The sequence below is a fragment of the Hippopotamus amphibius genome, chromosome 13, assembly GCF_030028045.1.
Source record: "Hippopotamus amphibius kiboko isolate mHipAmp2 chromosome 13, mHipAmp2.hap2, whole genome shotgun sequence".
Taxonomy (NCBI): Eukaryota; Metazoa; Chordata; class Mammalia; order Artiodactyla; family Hippopotamidae; genus Hippopotamus; species Hippopotamus amphibius.
Genome location: NC_080198.1, coordinates 11,260,124 through 11,280,349, shown reverse-complemented (window position 1 = coordinate 11,280,349; position 20,226 = coordinate 11,260,124). Strand labels below are relative to the sequence as shown.

The window sequence follows — 20,226 nt, the reverse complement described above, 5'->3', positions numbered from 1 at the left end:
TTGCAGAGGTTTCCACCCTCCACCCCCGCCTTCCAGCAGGGGCTGGGTTTGATGTTAGAAGAAGGGAAAGTGGGGATGAGGCCTGGCTGTCTGGAGTATTTTGAATCTGGGGGCTGAGAAGCAGTACCTTGGATGACCTGTCCTCGTGTTGGCCACCTCATGGGCCTGCAGAGGATTGACACATTTCTGGGACCTCTGTTTGCTTGGGTGTGTGTTTCCAGCAGTGCTGACAGAGTAAGAAGGGTCTATCAAGTAGAAGAATCACAAGTTATGGGCAGAAGTGAGTGAAGACTTTGAAGAAGAAAAGTGAATGTTTTCATTTCAGTCTCACTTGAAAATGAAAAAGTGAGCCCTTCGTCAGGGCAGGTATTGTGCTGAGCACTTAGTGTGGAGTATCTGGTTCGCCCCTCGTGCTGACCCTGAGAGATAGGAATGGTGCCCCCCCCCACACACCTGTTTTTTAATACGCATGAGGAAGTTGAAGTTCAGAAGTTACATAAGTTCCTTAAGAGCACACATCAGGTAACTGATGAAGCTGGAATTTGAATCCAGGTGTTCTGAGTCGATGTCTCTAGCCTGTTTGGACATGCTGAGGGACAGTGAGTGGGAGAGGGGTACTTCTTGCCAGAGATAGAAGTTAGACGTTCTGGCTTCCAAATTTCTCATAGAAATCTGTCGAAAAGGGCCAACAGGCCTCTATTCTCCATTCTTGTTCCAACAGTATAAACTTGGCTTTAATTAGTTTTAGGAAAACAATCTCCTAAAAAACAGTGTAGTGTTTTTTAGGCAGCAGATAAGTTGACACTGTAATACAATGAACCCAAGTTTGACTGCTTGCCACGTCCCGGGCACTGGGAGGCAATGGGGAAGAATGATTCTGCTGTCCTTGCCTTCATCCACTCACAGTCTAGTGGTGGAGACAGGTAATCAAGCAAACAAGGGAATAGGTGATTTTAGGACAGTGGTAATGGGCCCAGATAGGGTAATTGGGGTGCTGTATAGAGAAGCATATTGCCAACATATAACCCAGATTTGGAAGTCAGAGAGGGCCTCCCAGAGGCAGTGACATCAAACTGGGACTGTAAAGGTGACTGGGAGTGAGCCACAGTGGTGGTGGGGGAGGGGTGGAGTGTCAGGCAGCAGGAACAGCATGTGTAAAGGCCCGGGGAACAGTGAGGCATGCAGCATGTTGGGGGATCTGGAAAAGTTCATCACGGCTGGAATGTAGAAGCAGTGGGGAGAGAACAGAGAGATGAGAAAGGAGAGGTAGACAGGAACCAGATTATGGAGAGCCTTAAAGAGATTTGGGAAGGTTTTAAGTAGAGAAATCACAAAAAAGGTCATACTGGCTGGTTTATGCTTCTAAAAGGTCATACTGGCTGTGTGTGTAGAATAGATGGAGGGAGAAAGACAGATTCGGAGAGAGGCTGAATGGAGCCCAGTTGAGAAATGGTAATGACTGGGATTTGGTGGGGGAAGAGGAGTTTAAAAGAATTGGGGGGTTCAAGAAATATCTTAAAGCTTAACATCAGTAAGATCTGATGCTCATTTAAACGTCTTCATTCATATATTTGACATATTTAGGCCCTGGTGATGGAAATGCAGTGGTATGTGAAACACATCCCAAACAGATCTGGGCTTTAACTAGGGCAGGGAATGGAGTAGGGAGGAGTGTGTTCTAGGCCTGAGGGAACAGCATGGGCAAAGGCCCTGTGACAGGGATAAGGAGAGAGGGAGGTCGGGAGGTGCCACCAGACGCTGGAGGTAGGTGATGTGAGATGGAGGAGGAGAAGAGGGTTGGGCAGACAGGTGAGTTCTTTTTGGTACATTGAGAGTTCTTTCTGGTACATTTGGTACCAGAAGCTGAATCCCAGTAGCTCTTGGCCATGAGATACAGATTTGGGTATCCTCATCATGTAGAAACCACTGGAGCCAGCAGAGTGGACAAGATGACCAGGGAGGTGTAGAAAAGGCAAAGAGCAACGCAGATTCTGTGACCACAGATTTGGAAGACCACCATCTCTGCCTTCTCTTCTCCAAGGAGATCTCTGAACTCATGCATTTTTATTCCCACCTTTCTTACAAGTACAACCCAATACCCCCTTTCTTTACACTTGGCTCAGGGAGCCCTTTCAGGGGACAGTGAATTGAAGCTGGGCCAGTGGGCGATGTGAGGCTCAGCAAAGCCACCCCAGCTCATCTGCCTGAGGACATCACAGAGGCAGTAGTGATCTACCTTTCTCTGCCCTGGTCGAGCCTCCCTGGGAGAATCCTATTTTAGGAGGTATATCAGCTGGTTAGAGCAGTGGCAGGAGGTGGAGGTGGTCTAGAAATAGCTTCCGTAGATTGCATGATTTACTTCCTGCCGAGTACTTTGGTGGGTGCTTTATAAATACGGTTATATTGAGCCTCTGCCAGCTGCTGAGGGAGGTACTCTTATTATCCCCCTTTTATAGATGGGAAAAGCAAGGCTTAGGGAAGTTATGGATCTGGCCCAAAGCCCTACAGTGACGAGGTGGCAGAGGTGGTATTGGAACCGTGGTTCTTGAGGCCAGGCCCTGTCAGAAACAGGGGAGGATGCTGGTGCTTTGCAAACAGAAGCCAGGTCGTAAGGAGAAATCAGAGGGCATTCACGTATTCAGAGGTCTTTGAGGAACAGAAGACAGATCAGTAGCAAAAATTGTGGGAGGCGGTTGTCCTTGTGTGGGGGAGGGGCGAGGGCAGGCGTGTTTCTGACTGGGTTGTTTGAACCTAGAATAGGCCCCATTGCCAAGTGTTCACGCAGAAGCCAAGACCATCCCTAGGCGATGTGGTGGGGGCGGAGCGGGGAGGGGGGCGGTAGTTCTGTTATTGGGCGAGACACGGAATTACAGGCTTTATTGGGTTGCTTCCCATCTTTATTCTATGATTCGTATATTTGGAAAGGCCAGAATGCCCTGTGGCCGGGAGCTGAGTATAATTCAGCATGGTCCAGCTTTTTCTCAAGGTGGGGATCAGGGAGGATAATTATCTTCCCTAAAGCAAAACATATCATCATGGGTCATACAGGAGTTCATTTCTTATGATACCCAGCTGACCTTTTATGCAGGGTATCGTTGCCTTTACTGAGTTTAAATTTTTAGAAAAGTTATAAATTTTCCACTTTTATTGAGGTGCATGACAAATAACATTGTATACGCTTAAGGTGTACAACATGACGATTTGATATATGTATATATTGCGAAATGATTACCACGATACGTTTAGTTAATGTCTGTCTCCATACATAAGGATTTTTTTCCTTTGTGTGAAGAACTTTTCAGATCTGTTCTCTTAGCAACTTTCAAATATATAATACAGCATTCTTAACTATAGTTGTCCTGGTGTACATTATATGTCCAGAACTTATTTATCTTATAATGAACCGGGAAAGTTTCATATAAAGAATTATTTTTATTTTTTAAATTGAGGTATTCTATACGTTTCAGTTGTACCATATAGTGATTCATAATTTTTAAAGAATTTTGAGACCCGAGAATCATCCAGAATTCCACTTCACCTCTTTAAAAAATATAATGAAAAATAGCTAGCATTGAGTCGTGAAAGTCTGCCAGCACCTGTACTGGGCACTTTTCACGCACCATTTCATCTATTCCTCAACCCCTTGAAGTACGTAGCATCTCCATTTTGCAGATGAGGAAAGGAAAGCAGAGAGGTTTAAATGGCCTGGATGGCAGTGGTGGACTAATACTAATAGTTAGTGGACCGAGTGACAGTTGGAGCTTTGGAGCTGGCCACCTGGGCACGCTCTCATAGATGTCTGGTGAGCGATTCAGAGCTTGTTAGCAGAGAGCCCTAGGTGTCCACACAGTGTCTGCTGTACCAGGGTCGTGCAGTGCGATGGCGGTTTGGCCCCAGCTCTGTTTTCCCCTTAGGTGATCCCCAGCCACTGTGTGAGTGACACAGGAGCAGCTGAGTACAGCTGTAAGAAGCTTGCAGGCACAAGTGGTCCAGGATCAGATACAGAGGCAGGCTTTTCCACCCTACTTGTGAACAACAGGAAGTCTTCCAGAAGATTGCTCCCAGGCCGGTGGCTTGCAGGCTGACTTTCCACCTCCTCCCCACCAGGCCCCAGAGGTCTGTTCTGTTGACTGTCGTGGCCTTTGTTTTTACTTCCAGGACTTCTCTGATGATTACACCAGAACTTCTCCTTCCTCTTCTCCTCCCCTCCTCCCCCTCCCTCACTCTTCTCCTCTTCCTCCGCTTGACTAATGGTAGGTGAGGGGAAACCTCCGAAGGTTTCCAGCCAGACCAGGGAGGCTCTGCCTGGTTCTTTCTGAGGGTGCTTACTGTTTGAGACGCTGGAGAGGAATCTGCCCCTGCCCCAGCTCCCTCCCCCTTTTTTAACTTGGGACCCCAAGTCTTTTAACTTGTCAGATTGCTCAGTTGAGGATCCCTAACTGTGGTGGATGTACTGGCCTGCGTTTTCAGGGGGAAATGTAAAGTATGCCTGAAGTTTATTTGCTCAGCTCTCTACTTAATAAGCATGTTGATGAGGAAGAAGATACTTAAATTTCCGCCCTCCCAGCATATCAAAGGATTACGTGGTGATGGTAGGAAAATTGGGAAGTACCAAAGTAGAAAAATTAGCAAATAGTATTGTGCGTATACAAGAAAATCCATTCTGCGTAATCTTGTCACCCACAGAATAAGAATGTTTAACACTGTAATCCGTGTTCCAGGGATCACCACTGATGAGTAGCTCTGTTTCCCAGCCAGGTAGACCTGGCTTATAACCCTGGCCTTCCCGCTTGGTAATTATATGACTTGGGCTTCTTGGCCTCTTTGTAGCTCAGTTTCCCAGCAGCAAAATGGGAATAATGGTAGTGCCTGCTTCATGCTGTGGTCCTGAGGGTTTGAGAACATTTGTAAAGCCCTCAGCACAATGGAGGGCGTGCTAACGCTTGCCGGTCGGTCGTGAGCCATTATTATTGCAAATGGTCGTAAAGCAGAACCTTTACGTGGTCCAGACACCGTTGATTATGTCATCCTTTGTCACTCCAGAACACTGAATCGTGTCCACTTTTCCCATTAAGGGCCTGAAACTTTTAGTAAGGTGACCAGGTGGTTATGAAAGTTCAGTGAATAACAGTCATGCTCCTATTTCCTCGCCTGGTCTCCACTGGGGCCAAATTCTCGTTCAAAGGGCAAAGCTGAAAGGAGAGAGTCAGTCACAGTAGACAAGGCCTCTTGCCCGAGCACGTACCTGCTCTCCTGCATTCGGCAACTTCCCAGTGTCCTTCTGGGAGGCCGCAGTGTGCAGACACAAATTTGGTCTGACTCAAAATTCAAACAGAACTTGTTTCCCAGTAATCAGTCCCAGAAGTACACTGACTTCCTGGCCCTTTATGATAAGACTTTTAAATATAAGCACATAAGGGAAATATTAATGCCCCTTAGTGGTTTTCATTTGTGCAGCTTTGGGGGATGTTGTTTAAAAATACTGGTTTGGCTATAGGTGTAAAATATCCAATTAGGAAGAAAAGACAGGATGATAGACTCAATTTCGTGGAGTGGGACTTGGCAAACTGTCCCTCTGCACATTGTGTGTCTTTCCCCAACGTCTAGAGATGCTGGCTCTTTTCTTTGAGAGTTTGTGTTCTCAGTTGCTGTCTCTTTCTATACATAAGTTCACGTTCAAGGCAATGCTCTTTCTCTCTCTTGTAACATCTTGGTTGTTGGGGGGATAAATTAGTTTATCTTTGCTGTTTCTCACAAGCAGTGAACTGAGCTTCTTTAATGGTTTGTTTTCAGTACCTGCCATTCTTGTTAAGGTAGGAGAAATGCTTCTTGAGGTTTCCTGCTGATCATCGCTGCATAATTCTTCTGAAAAGAAAACTTGGCACCCAGAAAGCAATTTGAGGAGAGAATACTTCTCCACACCATTACAACTCTTGTGGCTTTGTGGGGTGAATGCTTTCTGGCAGGAAATCCTGAGTAAAGAGATGGGGAAAGATGTTTAAGGGGGTCTGGGTTTGGCGGAGAGGTCTGGGGAAGACCTAGGTGACCCTGAGTGCCTGTGCACCAACTGCCTGAGGAAACGATGGAGAATTACTGCAGTCCACACCAGCACACACTCTTCCTACAAAACTGAGCTTGTTTTTTAAATTTAGTTTTTTTTTTAATAATTGGCTCCCACTCCTCAATATTTATGGCCCTGATGGAAGCTATTGCTATGAGTCATGTCAGTATTTTTGTTGATATTTGTGTGTGTGTGCGTGCGCGTGTGCGTGTAATGATTACTGGGCTGTGTAGAGATTTCCTGAATTTAAGAATGTTTTCTAGGACTGCCCTAACTAGCTGTGTGTGTTCCTGACCAAGGTTCTTAAGCGACCTCAACTTTATTCTTATTAGTTGCATCAGGAAGGGTTTGGACCAGGTGCTAAGATTCTTTCTCCCTCTGCAAGTGTTTCTTGGTGAAGGATGAGAAGGAAAGACACTGGAATTGCATTTGGGTGAAGTGTGTAGGTTGTTGAATTCTTAAAAGGCCGCCAGAGTTTTGTGGTATTTATTACTAGGTTTCCTCTAAATTTCATTTTGTTGCTTTGGCACCTCAGCCCAGGCACTGCAGGACCCAAGTTTCATACCAGGTGTTTCCTTCTGACCGAACATTCCCTGAGGCAGATTGAATATGTTAATGTTTCATAAGTTAGATTTTCCAGCTCCTAATCACTGCAAATTTCTTGGCCGACTTCCCTGCTGTCTTTATATTCACTATTTATTATCGAGGGTCTTCAATGTGGGGAATTGGATACAGGCATGGTTTTGTTAGAAACAAGCATTATCGTGGTTGGAATATCCTGAAAGTAGGGAATATATGGGAAAAAATGTTGCAGGTGTCCTGCTTGGCTCAGTGAATTGCCTGCCTGTCACACTCTCATTTAAATTTGACTTTTAAGTAGGACTCTTTGGAAAATTGAGCGATGCCAATTCTCAGCGACTTTTTTCCCCCTCGGAGCATTTCTTTCCTTCTAATAATGTTGCATATTTTACTTTGTCTAGGATTCTGAAGAAAGCCATGTCTGACAAGATGTCGAGTTTCCTGCATATCGGAGACATTTGTTCCCTGTACGCCGAGGGATCAACAAACGGATTTATTAGTACCTTGGGGTAAGAGCACCTGGTTTCTTGTGTGGCAGGATTTGTTTAAGACATCGTAACATCAGCTTAAAAACTGATTTTTCTAGGACAAGAATGTTCCCATTTTACTTGGCTTTTCCAGCAGCGGTTGGAATCATGGATATCACATCTCATGGTAGCCACGTTTAACCTCTTGCACAAAAATGCCATTCAGCTAGAGTGTCAGTTCGGCAAGAGTGAAATGTCTTTATTTAGGACTCTGTTAATTCAGAATGTAGTATAATTTCCTGTTCTTTCATATGTCAGGGGGAAAGTGCTAAGTATATGGGATGAATTTTAAGATTAATATTTATAGACCCCAAGGAAGTGCTTTAGCTTCGGAAAAGCTCTGATTTTTAAATGGTGACTTGTTTGTCATGTGAGCAAAGACCAGAACTTCTCAGATGCTTCTCTCTCTTCTTTGAAGCAGAACTTTTCCTACTTCGAATTGCTGTGTGCATCTGAAAGTTACAAATTGCACGGAGTTCTTTAAATCCGATTTTTTTGGTCTTTTGTGCTTTCTTTAGTTTTTTTCTTTTTCCCACTCTTAAGGGTATAAATACCTTCCCCAATGTACTCATTTGATTATCTTCTCCCTTCTTCCCCTACTCCTGTTGTCTAGAAGGGGAAATGAGAGGTGAATTAGCCCCAAAGGCAGACACAAGCAGAATGGGGAGTGAAGATAGTTAACTCCAGAAGAGTCATGGATGGTCTATTATGTCTTTGCGTGGAAAGGAGTAGTGGGTGGCATTGTTGCATTTGGCAAGAGCTGGTCTCAAATAAATGGGGCGAAGGAAGGCAACAGCTTTCCAAGAACCTCATTCTTAACAGCAGCCAGAACCTTCATTTTAATCATACTTTTTATTTAAAGTATGCTCGTTCTCTGGTATTCGTGCAAAGTGAGTATTCTCAGGCTCTCATTCACTTATTCCAGCCTCAAGGAGCAAGTTATTTCAGGTAAAGAATTCTATAGCTCAGCTGGACCTCTGTGAATAAAGATTTTATTTTCAAAAGTCATCTGATAAAAAACAAGTCATCTACAACCGCCTGATCACCAAATCAAGTGATTTTTTTTCCCCCTCAATCCTTACCTTTTTTTATCCTCTCTACACTGAAGACCCACCCTTCACAATTTACCTTCTGTGGCTTTTGGCAAAGAGTCCTGCAGCTTTGCCCCTCTGTTGCCTCTTTTTTGCTTCTTGGCCGACTCCTTGCTTTTTCCATCCCTGATTGAATCTTTACATCCTCTTCTTATTGTTCCGCCATAACAGCACCAGTAATAAGTAGGAGTGGTAACTACTCACGTAAATCCTACGGGTGTTTACAGCTGTGTGTACTGTACATACACCATCCCTTTAATCCCTGAACAGCTTTTTACAGTGAGCACTATCAGTATTGCTATTTATGGGGGCAAAACCTCTGAGCATCAGAGAAGTGAAATCACCTGCCCGGGGGTTCACAGCTACAAAGACTCAGGACTCCCCGACCAGCGCTCTGAACAGTTGCCCTTGGTGGGGCAGACTTTCCCTTCCTGCCTTTGCTGACCACCCCTCTCTGGCTGAATTTGCTGGCCATCCTCCTCACTTTCTGCCCAGAGTTCTCACCTGGATGCCTTGTTAAACCTCAACCCCTCTCTATGCCCCACCTCTCCTCTGTGGCCCCAGTTTCTTTTCACGGTGCCACTGCCCTTCCAGTCACCCCAGCGCACTTCCTGTCACTTGCTGGGTCCACTGTGCCAGCCCCTAAAATCTTAGGACCTGCTTTTCTTCCAGAGCATCTGTTATTTCTCATGAAGTACAGAGCTTTCTAAGAATTTTCCTTGACTGTTATAAACAAATTAATGACAAGGTCTCCCCTTTTAACTTGAGGATGGCTCTTTTTTGAATTTTGGGCTCTAGTCCTTCCTTTAGATGCGTATTTTATTCCCTTGGTTCCCTGCACACGTTTGAGGGTAACTGGTATAAAAATGGATTTGGAAAATAAAGTGTGACCTTTTTCCTTCTCATATTTTTTGCATTTACGGAGCGGCAGTCGTGGAGGACGGTGAGGGATGCCAGTTTTTGTGGAATCAGCCTCCAGTGCTGTTTATGTAGCCCAGTTCCAGTTACATAGATGGTGGTTACCTCCACATGGCTTTATTGACTCAGTGAACTTTAGAACTCAGCTGGGACCCTGGAGAGCCCAAGTGTGTGACTGGCAGTGTCAGAGAAGTGCTTCTGAATCACCTGTGGAACTTGTTAAAAATAAGGGTTCTTGGGTACCGTCCTGGAACGTGGCTTTCATAGGCCTGGGGAGGATGGGCACCTGGTATCAATATACATAAGAAACAAAGAGGTCTTATGAATGTCTTCCTACTTGAGAATCCTTGCGATCTACTCTTTGATTTTACAGATGAAGAAACTGAGACCGGCAGGAGTGAAGTGATGTGGTTAGCATCTTGCTGCTGGTAGATGGCCAAGTGCCATCCACAATTCATTTTCTTCTAGCCTAGACTGGGGCCCGTTCTGCAACCCCTTCCTCCTTGTTTGAGAGCTTGATGATTAATTAACCCAGCCCTACATTGGATTCCAAAGCAACCCCCCGCCCTGAACCCCCACATACGCATTATATTAGATCTGGCGGCATTACCTTATTTATACTCATTGATTTTGGGGCTCATTGATTTTTTGACTTTCTGCTCTTGATTTTTGCATAAAAATTAAGGCTGTGACCACACAGTCCCTCTTGTTGATGCAGAGAGCTCGTGTATTGGAGCTGAAGGATGCAAATTCCTGGTGGGCTGTTTTGGACACTTTGATTCATCCAGCAGATAGATACTGAGCACCCAGCCTGGGCTGGGAGTGTGCTGACCCTGGGCACCTTCTGGACCACAAAGCAGGCAGCTCTCTGCCCTCACGGAGCTTGTAGCCTCGTTGCGCCATCTGTGTTTCTGCCCAGGGAGTTTGAGGGGGACAGAGGAGAGGCAGAGAGGACCTTGGGCAGGAAAGGTTTGGGGGCCTTCATGAAGAAGATGGGGGCTCTGAATCAGGGACTTGAAACATGCGCAGGATTTTAGGAGGTGTCAGGGAATTTTGGAAGAAGGAGCAGTACAAGTTAAGGCCCGGTATTGAATGGTACCTTGCTTTTGGAGTAAAACACAGATTTATTGAAGAAGCCCTGGAAAACCATATTACCTGGGAGCAAGTTTTGTGATCACTTGGAAAACGAGCCAATCCTACCAATACCAGTTTTAGGAACTTGGAAAAGTCATTTAAACTCCTCAGAGCTTCAATTTCCTCATCTGTTCGAACAAAAATATTCTTTAAAACATCGATTCCTCTAAAAGCATTGTACAAGTTAGATTGGTCAGTCAGGACTTTAAACACAGGGTCTTTATATATAATTGGAGGCTGGTTATTTATCTGCAGTTTTTTGCACTTTCCCCACGAGTCACTTTTGAAGCTCTAAGGTCCTTTCTTCCTTGCTTTTGTATGTGGGGTTCCCTCCCTGGGGAAGCACTCCCCTCTTCTTCTCCCCCCTCCTCTATTTCAGTTTCCAATTGTTCTAGTTTGACCTCTTCCACCAGCAGCTTCTCAGATGGCCTCAGGCACACACAGTTTCTGGCTGTTTCCTGTTCTCTTCCCTGGCAGCCTTTGGTTTATATTCTCATTATCCGGTTGTCTTGGTGGCCCCTGAACAAATCGGCCTTGAGCTCCCTCAGGGCAGGGGCCTGGCTGCTGCTCACCCTCACACCCCGGGGCCTAGCTCAGTGCCTGGTATGGGGTGGGCCCCTCAGCTGTCATTCGTTGAGTACGTGGACCCCTTGGCGTGCCCCCGACTTCAGCTTTGGTGCGTGCTGTGCTCAGATCTCATGGCTGCGGGTAAGAGAAAAGAGCCACGGGAAACAGTCGTTGAGCGTGTCCGTTGCTGAAGCAGAGTCTTGGGCGTTTGGGTGAGGCTTCGCTGCCTGCATAGGAAGCCTCCAGTGTCAACAGCTCTCTGGAAGGGGAGTAGAGCAGCCTAAGTTTTACACAGGAGCAGCCCGGCGTATTTGATTTTTGCATGGTGCTTAGGGTTTTATTTTCTTAGACTTGGCTCGGTACAATATTCATCTTTATTTTCTTTGCAGCCTGGTCGATGATCGTTGTGTTGTACAGCCAGAAGCCGGGGACCTTAACAATCCGCCCAAGAAATTCAGAGGTAAGTTGGTGACCTTCCCAGAGTGGGTCGCTTGCCTCATTTGAACATTCATGAAGTGTGTTGCTGTGTGCCGTTTTGGTTTTTTTTAAGCAGTCATAGGTTTATTTGCTGACATAGTCTTTAAAAGTATGATACCAGTTTCAAGCTTTCTGGCCTCTTGAAAATGCATAAATAAGTTCACTGTGAAGATTGGGATGGCCTGCGCTAGTGCCTTCATTTGTCTCTTGAATACCTGTTGGTGAGTGCTAGTTCAGTTTAAAGCCTTACACTCGTGCACGTATGTTTGAACAAACAGGATTTATGGATTGAGTCACAAGGAACAAGTGTTACTTCAGCAGGTCTTGCTGTCCCTTTGGGAGCTGTGATATCCTTAGATACCTCACCTTGGAGTGAGAAGTTCTTGATTATTGTACTTACTTTCTGAGTGAAAGGGCATAGGTGGGACAGCCTTCCTGCTGGTAGCCTAGCAGTGTTGGCTTTCTTTCTAGGCCTCTTGTGATGGATGTCTTCCTTGGAAGGTAGCTTAGTTTATTCCAGGATGTGTTTAAAATATGGTTGGTATCTGAAAATGAGAAACATTTTGTTTTTATTTTCTGCTGTTGTTGTGGTTAGTGGTTCTCAGCTCTGGCTGTGTAGTAGAATTATCTGGGAGAGACTTTAAATGAAATAACTGTCCAGGGCCCCCTCCAGACCCATTCAAGAATCTCTCAAGGTTGGGGCCTCCGCACGGGCACTTTTAGGCTTCCCATGTGATTTTTATATACAGCCAGGGCTGAGAACCCACTGGGTTAGGTATTTGACAGATGGCTTCAGTCCCAAAGGGTTTAAACCTTGCTATTTGCAGATTGTATCTTTTGAGTTATAAGTTCTTATTGTTAGGTGATTTAGAAACTGTTGGAGCCAAAGAAATTAGAATAAAGTAGGCAGACATTCAGATGGAGAGAAGCCATTTGGAAGATGTTCAGTGTTGAGCTATATCCAGTTGGCATGAGGCCACCAGGAGAATGTTTTCACCTGGGGGGTGTTGGTGGGAGACTGTTAAAAGAAAATTGTTGCCGTAAGCCTGGTTTGAGAGGAACCTGAGGTCCCTGTTGCCTCTGCTGCCTTTTTCTTCTCAGTTCCTGCTCTGTGTCATCTTCCAAAACAGAATCCTGAATGCAGCAGAAAGATTTGATCCAATGATCATAATCCAGTCACTCACTCATAGAATGAATTCCCTGCTCTGAATTATATAACGTGCTGCAGTAAAAGAGCCAAGAGTGATGGACTCGGTGCCAGATACTGTGCTGAGGACTCTGCAAGCATTTTTAGTGCATGGAGGTGTCTGTTCTGCCTGGGAGGAGATCCAATTCATCAAAGGTGGAGGTTTAGTAGCTTGTCTGGAGTCACAGAGCTAGTGATGGATGGAGTAGGAGCTGGGGTTCTCAACTTGGGCTGCACAGAGAAATCACCTGGGGGACATTCAAAAATATCACGTCTGAGTTCCACCTCCAAAGATTCTTGTTTAATTGCATGTCTGGGATATTTTGAAAGCTCCCCGGGTAAGTCTCCTATGCAGCCTAGGTTAAGAACCACTGCCAGTAGAGCCTGAGCTATAAACTCCTGGCTTTATTATGTAGTAGTGAGTTGGTCCATGCGTTGCTTTTGTAGCTGGGACCAAGTGGAGGGATGTGGAGCTTATTGCTTGGGTCCAGTGTGAGCTTTTATTGCATTCTACACCTAGGCTCTGGGAGTTAGGAAAGGAAGCAGAGAAAGTTGTTAATGTACTGTACAAAGTTAACCAGTGGCTATTTGAATACAGGTTTAGAATGTTAAAATAAACAGGACCATAGCCAGGGGAAGTCAGGAGAGACTTTGTTTTTCTGGAACTAGGATGAAAGTGCCTGGTACTTAGATGTATATCTGGTGGCTGATTGAAAGGGATTGTTTTGAGATAAAATTGACAGTCTGATAGAGGCCATTTAGAAAGAACAAAACTCTGTTTATGGCCTGGCCTGGTTCTACAGGTGGTCACGTGACAGTGACTTGATTGTTGACACTCTTTCCCTGTAAATTAAAAATGAAGGTTTCTAGGTTGTGAGGTCCTTTGTACTTGTGGGAAATCTGGTTCAAAACAAGCTTTGCGGCAGACTTTGTGAATGTAGGTCAGGGCTGCCTAAATTCCTCATGGTGAGCTGGAGGCCCTCTGCACACAGGTGAGGGGCCCAGGCCCACCTCCCTTTGTAGCCGCTGCAGCGCCGGAAAGATCTCCTCCACCTTGAAAGCCAGGTGATGTTTTCCAAAGCAGCGCTTCAATTCCGGTGTAGTGTACTTTGAAACATTTTCCTCTAAGATGAAGAGAAAGATCTCTCTTTTGAAAGGGATGACTGCCTTTCCAAATACAAGTCTCTTTTGAAGTTGCAGTCATTTTGATGTTTAGAAGTGGTGCATAGGGCAGTTGGGCAATTTGGAGGCATTTCTAGTCCATTTCCTTGCTGTGCCATTGCACCTTACAGTTTAATAAGCTCATAAGGAAAAGGGAGCTGCTGGCAAGTGGCCTGATGGGATGATGGAGTCTTTATCCGAGCAATCAGCAGAGCTCCATTTAGTCCTTTGGGTTTGCTGTTGCCTCCATTGTTTCTTTGCCAAGTTGTTTCCTATATTGAGAACCATCATAACCTGTTCTTAAGTAAATGGAAACCAAAGGCCTATTTATGTAATGCTCCCTGTGGCTTGCGACTTTGGGTTTTTAATTTTGTGAGCTCCTCTTGAAACCTGCCACCCTCGTGGTTAGTAACGTGGGCTGTGGGATCAGGCTGTCTGGATTCAGATCCAAGTTCTCCTCGTTCTTAGCTGTGTGACCCTGTACACGTTGCGTCACCTTGGGGAACCTTGGTTTTCTCATCTGCAAAATGCGAGATGGCATGAGTCCCTCCCTCATAAGGTTATTAAACGTGTGTTCCGAATTTAGTACTGAGGGAGGCTGGCCCTTAGTTAAGGGCTCGACAAGCCCTCGTTTTTCCCGTCTTTTTGTTCCCGCTTCTTAGTACAGAGCCTGCTACTCATAAATGGTGGCAGAAGGGAAACGAACTATATGTGAATTCTTTACTGATATGAGAATAATTATATATGGCTCTGTCTTTTGTCTTTAAATGCTCTTGTGGGTAGGGGTGTGCACGTGGACCCCGTGGGCCTAGATTTGAGGCCCAGTGTTGCCATGTACAAGCTGAGTGACCTTGCTGGATGACTTACGCTTCTGAACTTGTTTCCTATGAGATGTGGGGGAGAAAGAATCCTCCCTCATAAAGATAATAGGATTGAAGATAATATGGTTAACCAGCCAAGCAGAGTACTTGGGTACATAAGGCTTGCTGAGTGACTGATAGCTGTTATTTTTCACAATAGATGCAGAAGAGTTAAACTACCAAACACGCTTGCTTCCTTCTGTTGAGTAAAAGTACATTTCCAAGTGAATTGCTTTTTTGGTGATTCCTTTGACTATATCTCCTGCCCCTAACGTTGTCTGTGGGAAGCAAGGATTGGCTGCACATCTGTTTCACATAAGCCAGGGCTTTTTCATTATCTGAATGAATTTTGGACCGTGTCCTTGTCCTCTAGGGGATGAGAAGAGCTAAGATGTAGAATAATTCAGTTACTTTAGTCCTTTTGATAATGTGGTACCATTAGAAAGCACCCGTGTCCGTGGAAGGTACGGCAGAATCTCTTTCCTTCCTGATTTGTGTTGCTTTGCCCATAATCTTGAAAGAATAGGGAAGGCAAACATCAGATTGAAACTGGAAATAGAAACTTTGTGGTTAGTGATTTCCTTCCTCTGTATTATCTTTTCCTTTTCACTCCCACCCATCCCTTTCCCCCTACTAAATACACTGGCATCTTCTGCAAAGAAAAGAGGGAAACTAACAAGCACTGTCCATTTCGATCCATGAATCTCTGCTGTTTTAAGTATAACCTCCAGTGTTGTTGGAGGGGAAATAAGAACTGGGACTTTTGGGAAATAAGAGGCTTTGGTGTTGAAGATGCCATTTGTTGTGTAATCTCCATTTTGGACTGGGGCAACGGTCCAGTTCTTGTCCTCAGAACTTGATTTTCTCCACTTAGGTCAAGAGGCCAATCTTGGCCCCAAATTCTTAATCTTGTAGAGATGCTACCCTATCAGTGTTCCCAAGGTGTGAGAGGTTTTTAACCTTGTAGTTAAACCTTAAGTTTAAGAAGAAAAGCTGTGTGAAGGGAAACTCACAGCTAAAGATCGGGAGGAGCTTGGGCAGGGAAGGGTGAGGAGAAAGGAAGCATTCTGATACCGTTCAGTGGTTCACATGTGTTGGGGAAGAGCTCAGAGAGCAGCCTGCAAGTGTGGATGTTCTAGATAAGTATCTCCCTTGTCCCCTGTGCTTCCTCTTTCTCCCCTAATCAAGTTGGGTTCGAGCACAATAATCCACCACATTAATACATTAAGAAAATGAGTGCTCAGCAAACATTGAGGTCCTGCTGTGCTCTAGCTGCTGGCCTTGGTGATGAGGGCACGTGGGATGAGTTGAACACAGTCCCCCTGGCTTTTGAGAGTCTTAAGGTGTCTTGAAGAAACAGACCCCCATAAATAGCAGTAGCCAACATTAGTAGAGCAATTACTTGTGCAAAGCACTTCCCGCAGATTCTCTTTTAATCTGTGTAAGCTTCCTGGGAGGTGTAGGTGTCTTTGTTCCCATTACGCAGATGAGGAAATGGAGGCCCTAAGAAACTGAGTAACTTGCCCGTAGTCAGTTAATTGTCCCTTCTTAGGATGATTATTATTCATTCCACAGACATGTATTGGAGGCCTCCTGTGCACCAGCCGTTTATACTCCAGGAAGGGAACATACAGACGTTCTCAGGGAAGTCAATGCCAGTACACATAGTTTTTAAAGAACGTGTTACGAGTAATTTGTTGTCCACACTCATCTGTTTATATGCAAGTAAAGGCCCAGCAGGTGAAATATCTTTCTATAAAGTAGGAGAGTCATCCCTGTAATCTAGTAGTTTGTGGGAGCAGAATCGATGATGACACTTTTCACGTCTTTTCTCTCTTTGAGCCGTGCAGCAGCTTCTCAGCCTGTTTTGTGCCTGATGCCACTTGGGTTGACGAGGGTTGAGAGGCTGGCCCAACATCACGTGACTTGTGAGTGTCAGAACCCTCTTGCAAGGGCCTGGGCTCAGTGCTTTGTCCTCCCTCTGCCCTGTGGACCCTTCCCAATGCAAAGCACAAGGGTTCCTTCACGCTGTGGCCTTGTCTAAATGGGAATGGACTAGGTTATTAGTATACTCTTCTGCTGTCTGTCCACACTCATTCTAGCTTTACTTTAGGACCATGTAAATGAGGAGGAAAGCCCACTGGGATGATGGAAGCCTTGGACCCTGTGACCTAATGCATCTTTAACTTTTTACCTATTACCAGGACAAGCTGTAGGGGTACACAGTCTATGACGTGCAGCATTATTTGAATCCTATTTGTACTGCAAATGAGGGGCTGGTCTGGGAAAGTGTCACCCTGTTTCTGGGCATCTCCTGAGTAACATGTTGGCTGAAGACAGCTGATGGCTCAGCACGTGTTCCCTTTAAAACAGTGACAGCCTATAAGACTCATGGTCTCAGGATGGTACTGGGATGAGGAGTATGCTGGTTGGCTATGACAAACCACTTTGAATCTAAACCATGGCTGTAAATGTGAGGATCAGACTTAGGGTCTTTCATTTTTATTGGACTCCTCTGCAGTCCCAGAATGCTTGCACTATGTCAGCCAACCTGTTAAGGGGCTTGTGGATTTAGTAAGGTGGCTTGGTTAAGAGACAGAAAGAAGGGTTTCCCATCTCATACAAGCTCTTTGTGAACTGGCCTCGGATCTCCCAGCAGCTTTGAAGGGGGCCTCAGATAAGAATGGCATTTTTCATAATCAAGTGATGAGAAGTATTTGAGTACCAGCAATCTGCTTATCTGATCCGTCTTACCTGCGATTTAGGCTGAAGTGAGGAATGGTTCTTGGCAGGTGTAGGAACACTGCTAGCACTGGAGTAAAGAGCCCCATCTGATGGGAGCTAGCGTCCCGTCCAGGCTCTGTCACTAACTGCTGTGATACTGTAAGGGAGTCATTGCATCTCTCCAGGCCTCCGTCTTCCCGGCTGTTCAGTGGAGTTTAGCTTGAAACTGATCACCAGAAACAGGCTGGTTAGCATGTCACACGGCAGCATTGGTGTCCAGGAGCCCCTTGCTGTCCAGAAGTAGATTTTTGTTTCTTTGGGATTACAGGTCTTCTTTGTCAAGATAAGATGAAAGGTTGGAAACAGCCAGTCCCTATTCTGAGGCCACATGGGGACACGGCCTGGATCTTGGGTCACAAAGGTCATCTGGACTAAGGTGGCTATGATGAACCCACAGGCTCAGCTTTCTTTCACACCCACTCTCCGTCGCTGCCCAGTGTCTAATCGTTGCTAAGCAACATTATTCTTTTTTTTCTTTTGGCAAGGCCTAGAAGGAATGAAGCCATATCTTACTTAAATACCCACATGCCAAGGGGACGGCCTCCCTTAAATTTTGTTTGTTCTTTTGGTTCTAATCCATGATGGGCCTTTCGCAGTGGGACTGAGTTTCTGCCTGTCTTGTTAAATAAGGCAGAAAAGAATCAGTCTATTTAAGGTGCTTGTCAAGTATATGCCTTGAGGCACATTCAAGGTTTTGTGTGCGCGCGCACCTGCTTTGTGGGAAAGTCTCTTGCAACGTGTTCCATAGTCACAAAATCAATTCAAATTTAATAAAAAGATTAGTAGGTTTTTTATAATCTTCATTTCAGATTTACCTGCTTATCCCACTCTTGCACCAACAGACTCTGTCTAAAGGGAACGAGTCTGTAATTTAAATCAATTCCCCGGGCAACATAGAAGGCTCACAGCGTGTTACACAATCACTGGGGTGACGCCTGCTGGTTGATTGCACTGGAGTCCCACACACTGCGCGTGGCCCTCGCTGGATCCCTGCCTACTTGCTCTAAGCTTTGAGATGCGTGGCTGAAGGCACTGGGCATCTCCTGTGCACAGGAGAGCGCGCTCTCTCTCTCTTTTTTTTTTTATTAACTCCGTTGCCTTGGATAGCTTCCTTTTTGAATAGCTGAGTCACCCACGTGCGAGTAGACCCCAGACCCCTGTTTTATATTACGTTTACTCATAATAATTCATTTGCTAATGGAGAGCAAATTTCAGCTCTGTAGGCGTAAAATGCTTCCGGTGTAAGGGATCTGTTTTCTTTGTCATCTAATTGAATCTCGGTATTGCTGTTGTGGCTTCCTCCACTGAGGACAAAATTGATTTGGACAGCGAACACGTGTAATTGCGTCATATTGTCTTACTGTTTTATGGTTCTCCTGAAAGCAGAAACAGCGGTTGAGAAAGGGCTTTTCCTTTTGGCGAAGGGTTTTATAATCCTGTCTTCAGAGCATTGATGAAGATATGTGGTGAATCACTTGAGTTTATGATAATTCTTTCCCTTCCTTTTTTTGACAGATGAGGAAATTAGATATAGGAAGTCTCCTGGGGTCAAAAAGCAATTCTGTGTCAAAATTGGGATTGGGACACACCTTGGGTTTCCACCCACACTATCTTTTAGGCTGCTGGGTTTGAGCAATGGATTTAAAAAAAAATTATTTTTTTGTCTCATCACCTTGTGTAATGAATGATAATCTGTTTTCCATAGTGCAAATAATAGTGAATACCACATATAGTGCTTACATATGTTAATGAAATTTATTTAGTTTGTATAGTTTCCTTTACATATGTTAATTTATTTGAACCGCGTAACAACCCCATAAGGCAGCTACAGAGCTATGAAGTCTTGCCCTCCTTTTATAGATGAAGAACTGAAGTACAGGAGGTCAAGTGGCGGGTCCAAGTTACACAGCGTGACGCGGCAGAGCCAGGATTTGCATCCAGACAGTCTGACATCAGGAACCTTCCTTTTAATACCTACTTTAAACTGCTTTTAGAAGGGGCCAAGCCTCAAGTATTCCTTTGCTGAATTACTGGATTCCTTCTTAATTAGTTTCTTCCTCTACTACCCCAAAACGTGACATTCTGAGATGTGTTGCACAGGAGCAAATGTCTACATGCTAGAGGTACATGCTAACTGCCTACTTAACAGCCTTCAGTGTGGTGTTTATCACAGCTATCTTCTATTTTTGTCTTCCCAGCTACATTTTGGAGCACCTGGAGGGACCAGTGCCTGCCCTGCCCTCTTGGCCCAGTGCCCAGCGTAATGCCGGTGCTTAGTTAGAAGCTGGTTGAAAAGGAATTAGTGCTTCTTCGAAATAAAGTGGTTTTCACTGTTCCCTGTTCTTGCAGCGTTTTTGCTGATGACATTTTAGGTTAACTGAAGGCTGATTTTTTTTTCTACACAGATTCCTGGTGCTGTCCTATAATCTCTCTCCAAACTACCTGAGTCTGGAAAGATTTTTGAACAGAGTTCTTATAGTTGACTTGTCTTCTCCCTGGAATGTGGACTGGCTTCATCCTCTGAGGGGGTCTTCTCCTTGACCCCCCAGGATATGATCCTTTTTTCTCTCTTATGCCTATAGTTTTGAGATTCCTTGGCTTCATTCAATACATAATGATGAAAAACAAACAATAATTGATTCCCTTCCTCCTTGGTGCCTGGCTTTCTGGTAGAGTCATGGCACGCCTTTGCTCTTGACTGTTGAAGCATCCCTGTGGTGTGGTGGTGTGTTATCCCCACTCCACAGTTGGGTACCCTGAACCCGGAGACGGTCCGTAGCCAAGCTGGACCAAGCTGAGATTTGAACCCATGTCTGGAGGGTCCTTGACCATGTCTCTGCTCAGCCATTCAAGTGAATGAATAGAGTGGTGCTTCGCAAGA

The 20,226-nt window shown here is 45.1% G+C and overlaps 1 protein-coding gene across 1 annotated transcript in view; it reads left to right on the top strand.

Moving 5' to 3' along the window:
• Nucleotides 1-20,226, top strand: part of ITPR1 (inositol 1,4,5-trisphosphate receptor type 1) — a 314,399-nt gene that overhangs the window by 15,379 nt on the left and 278,794 nt on the right. The window contains exons 3-4 of the mRNA XM_057706415.1: nucleotides 7,042-7,149; nucleotides 11,267-11,337. Of these exons, the coding sequence (XP_057562398.1) occupies nucleotides 7,058-7,149; nucleotides 11,267-11,337 (163 nt within the window). The 5' untranslated portion in view covers nucleotides 7,042-7,057. The remainder of the gene's footprint in view (nucleotides 1-7,041; nucleotides 7,150-11,266; nucleotides 11,338-20,226) is intronic.